The sequence below is a fragment of the Tasmannia lanceolata genome, unplaced genomic scaffold (genome assembly GCF_043159265.1).
Source record: "Tasmannia lanceolata isolate RefF3 unplaced genomic scaffold, GAP_Taslan_0.1 ptg000015l, whole genome shotgun sequence".
Taxonomy (NCBI): Eukaryota; Viridiplantae; Streptophyta; class Magnoliopsida; order Canellales; family Winteraceae; genus Tasmannia; species Tasmannia lanceolata.
In genome coordinates, this window is record NW_027518692.1 from 37,549,528 (window position 1) to 37,560,780 (window position 11,253).

General features: G+C 38.3%; 1 protein-coding gene across 5 annotated transcripts; it reads left to right on the forward strand.

Annotated features, from left to right (window-relative positions):
• The first annotated feature begins 1,053 nt into the window (after nucleotides 1-1,053).
• Nucleotides 1,054-9,871, forward strand: LOC143847067 (Nodulin-like / Major Facilitator Superfamily protein). 5 transcript variants are annotated; one of them, XR_013234933.1, is made up of 4 exons: nucleotides 1,054-1,687; nucleotides 7,262-8,529; nucleotides 8,995-9,238; nucleotides 9,322-9,871. XR_013234933.1 is itself a non-coding variant. In XM_077355737.1 (4 exons), exons 1-3 carry the CDS (start codon nucleotides 1,160-1,162, stop codon nucleotides 8,483-8,485), a joined length of 1,662 nt encoding a protein of 553 aa, XP_077211852.1. In that variant the 5' UTR covers nucleotides 1,054-1,159; the 3' UTR covers nucleotides 8,486-8,529; nucleotides 8,995-9,871. The 5 variants fall into 5 exon arrangements, 3 of the variants coding, with proteins under 3 accessions (XP_077211852.1, XP_077211850.1, XP_077211851.1); XR_013234934.1 differs by having other exon boundaries at nucleotides 9,357-9,871; XM_077355737.1 differs by having other exon boundaries at nucleotides 7,262-7,319; nucleotides 7,410-8,529; nucleotides 8,995-9,871.
• Nucleotides 9,872-11,253: the final 1,382 nt, after the last annotated feature.

An 11,253-nucleotide genomic window follows, 5' to 3' on the forward strand; every position in this document is an offset into this window, starting at 1 on the left:
CAAGAATCAAATGCGGGTGATTCTTCAAAATCAGGTGGGAAAAAGACCCGGACATAAATATAAATCTCCTTTTTCATTACTGCCCGTTAAATGGCCCGCTTCACAAGGCTTCTTTTGGTTCGCCTGAATGTGTATTTGAACCGACAGAACCTTGGTTCGTTTCTATCTTGGCCGTCGGAAATAATTAGAGTAGGATGGATGCTTGACACGTGTTGAAAAATTTTTTGGAACGATGGCGCCTCTCTACACAGTTGGTTTGGTTTGGATTGAGATCTTTCTTTGAACTCAGAGTCCCTTGGGTTCATTTAAATCTTAATCGTCGCCAATATGCATAGACGGTCGGATCCACGACATGTGTACATCAATATGGAACGGTGGTGTCTTCTAATAATACCCGCCTCGCTGTATGAGATTCCACTACTCATTATTTTCGCCGGCGTACACTCTATTTCTGCTTACACCTTATTTCCATTGGCGCACTCCTTGATATTCCTGCTGCGTTCTCTAGAATCCGGCGGCATATTCGATATTCTGACGGCGTACTCGATACGTTTGGAACACACGTTTGAACCCAGAAAATCAGACAGCGTACTGATATTCCGGCAGCGTACTCTAGAATCCGGCAATGTACTTGATATCTTTGAATGATTAGTGTTTCTTGAATCAGACAGCGTACTTATTATTCCGGGGGAAGCGTTCAAAGCCAAAAGAGACATGAGAAATAATAAAATGTTCAATAACGTCTCCGTTATAAGTCAAGGGAGATGTACGTGATTTTACGTGAAAAGTGGTGATGATATTTTCACTCTCCCTTAATTAGCATTCTCATCCTTTAAAATTTTGAAAGATAATGATTGACGGTCTCATCCATAAGGGCGGGCAACATCTGAGAACTATGACCATGTCATAAGGGTATCAGGGTCTTTTTTCCCACCCGATTTTGAAGAATCGCCCGTGTTTGATTATTGTTTTCCAAATTAAGCGAAATCCGTAATTCATCTAAACTCCCTGTACTTTTCTCTAAATATTATTATGAACATTTCCATGTCGTATGGCACCTGCTGTAACGCCAGGTGGCCCGGCTCTTCTCTGTCTCCCACTCCAAAGCCCAATCGCTCTCCTTCTTCAACCAAAATCCAAAAAATAGAAACAAACGGAGATGAGAAGCTCTCTACTGTCCCCACCGCCGGAATGTCAAACTAGAAGCCACCTCCGGCGGGCGTGGTGGTGGTGTTATCAAAACAAATGGCTAACAGCAGTAGCAAGCATATGGATCCAATGCACGAGTGGCTCATCCTACGCTTTCGCAATCTACTCTCCCATCCTCAAATCAACCCAATCCTACGACCAATCCACTCTCGATTCAGTCGCCGTCTTCAAAGACATCGGCGCAAACGCCGGCCTTCTGTCCGGCCTCCTCTACTCTTCCGTCGTTTTCTCCTCTCCTAATTCTCCTACACGTGGTGGTCCCTGGGTTGTTATCCTCGCCGGAGCCGTACAGTGTTTTGCCGGATATTTTCTCATGTGGCTCTCCGTCACCGGAACCCTAGCTCGCCCTCCGGTGGCACTCATGTGCTTCTATATGTTTCTTGCCGCACATGCTCAGACCTTCTTTAATACGGCGGATGTTGTGACGGCTGTTGAGAATTTTCCTGATCATAGAGGAACTGCTGTTGGAATTATGAAGGTTGGTTTGTTTCTTGTTCTTTTTTTTTGTTTTTAGGGTTTTGAAGTTTGAATTGCATACTTTCTGACATTGTTCTTGATAAAATTAGAAGAGAATTTATCCACTAATATTGCTCGATTACAATCTGTTTATAGGGATAAATCTTCTTTTTTTGATATTTTGTGTTATCTAATCTTCGTAGCTCGAATTTCGTTGTAGTTACTTGCTTTAAACCATGACTGAATCTCTCACATGAAAATGCTTCTTCTTTTTGTGTGTATCAGTTTCAATTTTGTACTTAGCTAAGTGTCTAAAAAAATTTCTTGACATTGCCATGTAATTCATGCAATTGCTCTATTTAACTCTTATACTTATCACTAAGATCTTCCAATTTGTTGTACAAAAGAGGGATCCCAAAACTTCCCCACGAACTTTGCTAGAAATGAGTAAGGAACTTTCTGCCCCAATCCGAACTAATCGTCCTGCCATTTGATCTAATGACTTCCTTGAAGTATATATTGGATGCATGTATTGCATCAAGAGTCTCTTACACGGAATGAAATTCATCATCTTAGAGGACATTGCAACAACATTGAAGATAGATTTTTTACCTCATCGAGTTTGCAGAAGACCCAACACAGAGAACATATTCACGTCCTCCCATAGGTTTTATGGAACTAGCTATTGTGTGTGAAGTCACGTGTTTTGAGATTTCCTTTGAGACCTATCAAATGGACGCCTCTTGACTTTGGTCTCCACATGTTGCTACATTATGGGCCAAAACTATTTCTCCTTTACCAATTTCATGATCTTGTCCCGACCAAAGTGTTCGCTGAGGCCTCTGTCATGTTGTTCTCACATAAATAATAGTGCTCTATAAGGGAACGATCAGGAATGCAAATTTGATTTCCCATAAAGAGATAGTTCTCATTCGTAGCAAAATCCCATGCTGCCAGCACAATTGGGCCATATTTTCCCTAAATGACACTTATTAGGTCCATACAAAACCTTACTTTGTTCGAATCCCACAACCTGTGCACTGTCTATTCAAGGCATCTGTTACTGGGTTCTGTAATCCAACCTTATGTTTCAAAACAAAAGTGAACTGCAGACACATCATCCTCTCGGCATGTCTGTGATTAATAATGTAGTATTATCTTGGAAATTAGTGTGATGCAGAGCATCATGATCTGAAAAATAAGAAAATCCCCATTAATCAAGTATTGCCTCCAAAAAGAAAATGCATGCACTATCACGCAGAACCCCTGGTCATGTATAGGATATTCTCATTGCGTATCATTCATTTTTTCACTAAAATACGCCACCAATTTTCCTTCTCCCAACATGTGGTGCATTAAAAATCAACGTCAAGAACTTTGTCAAAGTTGGGTAAGACCAACATGTGTTTTAATATCTTCACTAACTTGAAAATTGTTTCATCTTTAGACCTCCACTCCAAATTTCATTTTTTAATGCAATCAATAACTGTAGTAATTTCAAACTGAATTTGTTAATAAATCTTTGCTAAAATATGACCAAACCATGGAAGTTACACACCTCTCCTCCCACGATCTTCAGTGCAAGTCGTTCCATTACAACAACCACCTTACTCACATCAACGTGAATCCCATCTTTCTATACCACATACCCCAAAGGTATAAGGATAGTGGGTCATGAGACATTATTTTTGAGATTTACATACAATTTCACTTTGTGCAGAACACCTAAAACATAAAGATGCTGAAAATTTTGATCTTCGTTGAACTATATATGAAATTATGGTACTTGGATTCTTCAAAAACTTGGAGTATCCAATATTGAATAAGGATACTCAGGTAAGGCATGGGATATGCCTATCTTATAGTGCTTTCCTTTTTTTTTACAACAAATCTGATAAGGCTCAATGCATCGTATCCACTCATGTTCCTTTTATTCTCATATAGGGAGCAGAATATTGGATCTTTTTGTCATTTGTTCCGAGAGATCAAGGACTTGTTCTTTTCTTATGTAGTCTCAGAATGTTTTTTTAATGGTAGTCTCAGATTTGTTTTTAATCGTACTATGTTACTTCTCAAGCAATTTGTGCTTTACTCGTGACTTGAACCAATGATCCTATGAATAATTAAATCATGCAACATGGGCTTACATTTTCACTTTTGGTTAAGTTAAAATTTAAAAACCATATTGTTTATGAAAATCTACATTAGAAAATAATGTAATTTAAACTACATATTAATTAATTTATTTTTATTTAGATCATAGAATGTTTATTGTTACTCATGCACATAGTTGTCTGAGCAATGAAGAAAACAAGAGGGAGGCATCATGGGAAATGAACATGAATCATGTAGGAGGTATCATTGGATACAAACCAGATGCCTTGTAAAGAGACTTGGTTATGGTAGGAGGGTTAATATAGCAATTATAAGTTAAGGAAGACTTCATAGTTGATAGGGTTACATGCTTAAAGATCTTTAGTTTTAAAAAGTTTTGACCTTTTTGTCATTTAGATTTGATGTTAAAACTTATTTCAAAATAAGTTAGGATAAATTTTTTAAGAAAATTTCACATGACAGGGTTATTGTTTTAAAAAGTTTTGACTTTAATGTTAAATTGGTGTTTAAAAACGTGGATGCGAGTCAAAATGTGGCCAAGCAAAATCCTTGTCGACTCGGCGCGGACCCGGCCAAGAACGCGGTTGACGCGGCTGAGTACTCAGTTGACGCAATCATAACTCAGGAGAGTGAAAGGAGTTTTTATTGACTCTGTAAAGTAAAATGTGGAACACGGTGGCAAAACGCAGAACATGGCCAACAGAAATGGGAGTCGACTTGGGGGAGTCCATGATGGCGCGGAGGAGTTTTAAAACTATGGTTAAAACTTATTTCAAAATTACACTTGGGCTAAATTTTTTAAGAAAATTTCACATGTTAGGGTTACATGCTTAAGGAATTATAGTTTTAAAAAGTTTTGACTTTTTTGTCATTTAGATTTAATGTTAAAACTTATTTCAAAATTACACTTAGGATAAATTTTTTAAGAAAATTTCATATTAGTTTCATTTAGTGCTTGAAATGACTTTTTAAGCTTTAGCTCCTTTAGAATATTATAAAAAAGATCATCTCAAGTTTTAATTATACTCTATTGCCATTACCAAAAGGGAAACACCATTCATTTTGAAAAATAGTCACTTAATTAGGAAGCACACTCATAATTAAGAGGAAACGTATTTGAAACTTGCTTGTTCTAGATTTTTTAGAGTGAGAATAATTTAGCTTCAAAAGCGAGCTTATGACCTAGCTAGTGAGCTTTGGATGGCTATGAATAATTAAACTGATTCAATATTGCTCATTCGTTTTTATTAGGTATTCTGTTATAATTTGACACGTTAAAAGTTTGAAACTGAAATTCTTTTTAGCAATAACTGTGAAATTGAAATCAATGATGAAAAAAATTAAATGTAGTTGTGGAAACATATCAGATCCTCTCCGTTTGGAAAAAAAAAAAAATCCATCGTATCCTAGGTTTTAAGGATCCTACTCATGTCGGATTGTTGTACTTGTATCCTAGGTTTTAAGGATCCTACTCATTCGTTTTTATTAGGTATTCATTTTTTTGTTATAATTTGATACGTTAAAAGTTTGAAACTGAAATTCTTTTTAGCGATAACTGTGAAATTGAAATCAATGATGAAAAAAATTAAATGTAGTTGTGGAAACATATCAGATCCTCTCTGTTTGGGAAAAGAAAAACATATCCATCTTATCCTAGGTTTTAAGGATCCTACTCATGTCGGATTGTTGTACTTGTACCCTAAATGCCAACAGAAGGCCCCCCTTCTTGTTCCTTTACCGTATTGAATATCCATATCTCCTAGTGAATTTTTTGGGAATGGAGGAAACAGCCTCCCATTGTATTCTCAGTTGCTCATCAGACACTGAGATATGAAGGACACTGGGAAACAGTTTATCTAATTAGGTTGGCCAAACTCCGTTGTGGGATCTACCAACCAATGGTACTAATCAGCCCCCCAAAATGGCCGGTTTCTTGCTCAGTGGATCCAATCTTTCTTCACCACTATGTTGCAAGTATGGAAAGACGCACATGTAATCATATTCCAGCATCAAAAGCAATATCCCCATTCTGTTTGGAGCCGAATCCAAGCTGAAAACATCGATTTGCAAACCTTAAAGAATCTATGTTGCTGGAGGTTCTTCCAAGGAAACATGAGGGAAGCTGGAGTGGGAGGAGTTATTTCCCATAGCAGTGGTATCTTCATTGCTGGCTTTGTTATGTGCTTTGTATTAGGATTAAAGAGCTAGTTACTAACTCTTTAATTGTTAAGCCTTTTAAGTTTGAAATTTAATGTTTCTTATAATCATAAATATAAACTTTTCAAAGATTTCTTGTGTCTGCAATTTTTTGTTTTCAGCCAGTAAGTTGTTTCTGGTCGTTGCCTGCACATATTGATAGTTTTTTTTTTTTTTTTTTTCAAAATTGACTTTTATTACCATATGAGATTACATTCAGGGGGACAAGTTGTCCCCAAGAAAAACAGGTACAACACACGCAAGAGATGCATCAAGCTGAAAATATGATTACAATGCCGAGAATTTTTGCAGTTAAAACTATTCATCCCCAATCCCCACAGCATCTGTTGTGATGGAGATGTAAATCGATTCCAGTAGTACACCTTCTTTAGCCAGCCGGTCCGCCATCTCATTAGCCGATTGTCTTCTGTGTTCAATTCTTGGACAGATTGCACTTACCAAATCCCGAATTTCTACAATGTAAGTTTGAAGACTCTGAGGTCCTTTTGAGTTATTGGTAGCCCATGCGATTGTATTCGAGGAGTCATCCTCAATAATGAGAGTGCCAAAGTTGTTGTTTTAGTACCATTTAAGACCATAAAGAAGCGCTCTTACTTCAGCTTCATTTGCGTCACAGATGTAGCACATCAATACCTTCCCTTTTGCATCACGAATTACACCTCCAATCCCGGCCTTACCCGGGTTATCAATTGAACTACCATCAAAGTTCAACTTGAACCATCCCGTCGGTGGGGCTTTCCACTTGGGGGTTATCTTTTCCTCAATCTTCTTTTCCCATATTACGGCATTCCAATTCATTAATATTCCACCAACCCCATAGACGCCCTTCATTTCTTTTACCCATGCAATTAGTTCAATTTTGATTTCAAGTGTAACCCAATCCAACCCCATTACCTGCACATCCTGATAGTACCTTTCTAGTACCTTTCTAATACTTGTGCATCTAATCAAATTGTTGCATTGTTAACTAAACATCCTTACCTGCCAAACTCTTGGATTAGAATACTGGATATATAGCTATTTCAAAAAAAGAACAGAAAAAAGAAAGAATACTGGATATATAAGGCTATGATACATTGATCCTATGTTTGTCAGAAGGGTCATTACTGAACTATATGTGAATTAACATGTAGTTTGGGATACTGTTTGCATCATGGCATAGTTTTCTCAAGAGCTGGCACTTGTTCCTCCATTTGTAGTGTCTTATTTTCTTATTTTGGACGGTGATTGGTCTTAGAAATTTTGTTTACATGTTTCTGTTTAGGGTTTTCTCGGTCTAAGTGGAGCAATACTGATTCAAGTATATAAGACATTTTACGATGGTAACCCAAGCTCTTTCCTTTTGATGCTTGCACTGCTGCCAACTCTTGTTCCCATCTTGCTCATGTGTTTTGTAAAAATCAACCATACAGATGAAGGGAATGACAAGAGACACCTGAATGGTTTCTCGCTCATTGCACTAATGGTTGCCTTTTATCTAATGGTCATAATAATTTGGGAAAACATCCAATCTTTGGGATTATCAACCCGGATACTTACATTTGCAATACTTCTCTTGATGCTCATCTCTCTCCTGGGCATCGCAATCAGAGCCCAGTTGAGCGACTCCCGGATGGGACCGCACACTGAAAGGTTCCAGTTAATGGATGATCCCAACCCATTGGAAGTTGAAGAGCACAGAATATACGAGACGGAATCTTCTGAGAAGCCGTATACAAATTACGACTGTAGCACATACCACAAAATCCCAAACGACCCTGGCCCACAGTCATCTACTCATGACAGAAGAATACCACAAAGGGGAGAAAACTTGAACCTTTTGCAGGCTATCTGCACTGGAGACTTCTGGTTGTTGTTTCTAGCCATGGCATGTGGTATGGGATCAGGGCTGGCTACAGTAAATAACATTAGTCAAATAGGTGGGGCCCTTGGTTATACGAGCATAGAAACAAGTACTTTGGTTTCTCTTTGGAGCATATGGAATTTTCTGGGTCGTTTCGGAGGTGGCTATGTGTCTGATTACGTTCTACACTCGAGGGGCTATCCAAGGCCATTGTTCATTGCCTTAGCACTGGCAACCATGAGCATCGGCCATGCAGTGATTGCCTCTGGCCTGCCCGGCACTTTATATGTGGGTTCTGTCTTGGTGGGCATATGTTATGGTTCTCAATGGTCATTAATGCCCACGGTCACTTCAGAGATATTTGGTGTAAGGCACATGGGGACTATATTTAACACCATCTCCATTGCAAGCCCCGTGGGATCTTATATTCTTTCTGTGTGGGTGGTGGGATATATATATGACATTGAAGCATCATCAAGTGATGAGACTACGTGCACAGGTAATCACTGTTTCATGATATCTTTTGTGATAATGGCATTTGTTACTTTCTGTGGGTCTCTAGTTGCCATGGTGTTGTTCTTTCGGACTAGAAGGTTTTACGAGCAGATTATACTTGCCCGTCTACAACCTGCCGCAGCACAATAAAGAGTAAATCGCCACTTTCAGGGATAAGAATAATGATTAAGCAGGTAACATACAATTGTATTTTCCTTGAATCTTCTCTTGGTTATTTAAGTCTAGAATCCATTATCTGGTTTGATTGTATATTATGTTAATATATCAATGTATGTCAGCTTTCTTTAGCTTAGTGCAAATTGATAAGATCTTGCTTTGCTCGTGAATGTCTTTGTGAAGCAGTCTGTCTTTGTACTCATTCTACAGCCACTGTACCACAGATATACCTTTGCCCAGTGATACCGAGTTTTCTTTGATTTGCATGGCACGCCAGATAGAAAATGATCTCTTCAACTTCATATAATTTTTAGAGAAGTTTTTTGGGTTCAAGCCACCTTACCTACAAAAAAAAAAAAAATCTCTTACTTGCATAGGATGTGGAGATTAGTCATTGACCGACTTTTTTTTGGGGAGGGGTTCTGATTTGTAAATTTCTTATTGGAATGCTTAACAAGTCTTTTTCCTTTGTTGTTCTGAAGTTTCGCCAAATTGCCCTCCTCTGCCACTGGCCCAGCGAAGAAGAAATGGAAGAAACCCATTTATTTTTGTAGTTATTTGTCATTCATGTACGTTTCTGCATGGGACCAAGACCACGCGGGTTGCCTCAGGATGTTCTTGATTGGTTATACATGACCCCGTGTGGGACCCGAGGGTTGATCATCTGATCCCAAGAGTACTCTCTGCTTAGTGGTTCTCCTGCAAATAATCATATTTAACTTGAAAGTAATTTGTATAGTTTGGAAGTTTGCACACACATTGTTCCATAAAGATCTCAAATGACTTGAGGGCTTCATCTCTTCAAACAGTTGTGGGCTTTTTCTTAAACATGGCACATCTACAGGGATTGGGCTCTTGATAACGCTGGCCGTCACAGTACATTTGTTGGCTGGCCCATTTAATGGCCCTGATCACCATACACATGTACGGTCATCAAGTCATATCCATGTGCCAATACAGTAGATGGCTGATTGGTAAAGGCCACCAATGTTCCCGAAAATAAAGAGCTCACCCTTGACAGATTGGAGCGTTAGGATCACCCTGTGGAGATGATTTTTGTGGCAGCACCTATTTTGAGTCGGGCTCGACAAATCAAATGGCTTGGATTGTCTGATAAGGTGGGATGATGGGATGATCCCATATCAAATGCCCTTCTGCAAAAGTCCCTAGCAAATCTCATATGAGTATTTATATGAATTTCATGTGAAAATTTGATGTGTACTGAATTATCAGTTGTGTGTTCGATGTTTTTAAGCCATTATGGATGGTTGTTTCACTTATGTAATGGTCTCTAAGCATGTATTTGTGCGTATTTTAGCATTTTCTTTAGTTTTATATTTAAATTCTATCATTTAGATATGTTTTCATGTTTCCATGGATTTAAAGAATTTCTACCGAAACTTCCAACCAAAACTGAAATGTTTTCATTTGTGTGGCAATAGAAGCTAAAACTGAAATTTAAAATCGATCTTTTCATTGCCCAATCAATGATGTTGTGAAGTCCCTTTCAATGACTCAGGGGTAATGAAAGGAGTCGGTATACAATTTTAATCCCAACAGGAGTGCTCTTGCGCATACAGCAATCAATCCATAAAATGATAATAGAGACCATCCATTGGAATTTGGAAAGATATTTAGAAAGATACCACCATTACACGTAGTAATATTGCATGTTCTTATGTGTTTGTCTGAGGTGCTAGTTTGGAGGGGTCATTGGGCTGAACGCAGAGGATGATTTGCCATATTAATCGAGTTGGGCCTCAATGGAGTTGGGCCATTGTGGTCTCATTATTTACATTAATAACGGGACAAATTTTTGTAAAAGAAATTCAATGAAAGAAAGTGGAAAGTGGAAAACCAAGAGAAAGATGCAAAATCTGTCCTTTTTCACCTTTTCTACGGGGAGGCAACCAAAGGTAGCCTTAATTTAAAGATGAGCCAACGGGTAGGCGTGGGTTCAGACCCAAAAGCCCTCACCTTTTTTACCATGTTGAAAGGTTTGTATTCATCATCTTCTCATGTTTCCTTTCTAATATTGATTGCCGTTTTCTCTACATGTGAAACTAACCAATTCAGATGTTTGAGTGATTTATTCATCCTAATTTTCCAACCAGACATGACCAAATCATGTGAACAGGAGGTGGATTTAAAGCAGTCATATTGATGAGGACATCTCTTTTTTCTTTTCAATTCCTTCTCCTAATCAACATGTTTGAAAATGCCCCCTCCTTCAACTCTGACTTTTAGAAAAGACAAAAAAAAAGATTGTAATCAACTTAAACCGGATTTTATGGTAAAAAGTTCAACCATAATTCCCCAAAATCGACCCAAGTTGAACCTCTATTCACATCGACCACAATAAGAGTCCATTATAAGGAAAGTTACTTGGAGGACGCCGAGAGCCTCACCCAGATGCGGGTCCCACAGTGAGAGGGCAAAAGTTACACCAATGAGAAAATACTAGCCGTTGCATTATTGTCTTGAAAACATGATGCTAAAGACAGATGGTCAGGGATTCACATTCAACATGGGACCCATTAGACATGTGGGGTCTACTACAGATAAGCCAAATCTCCAACCCAACATGAGACTGCAACTCCCTTAACCTCGGTCATACATTGGCATGTTTGCTAAAATCACAACATGGGTCTAAAGTATTTCACCAGTTAGATGATTCTAGCAATCTTGCCAATGTCTTCTGAAAATAAAAAAATTACTTACCATTGATTATAGTCATTGCA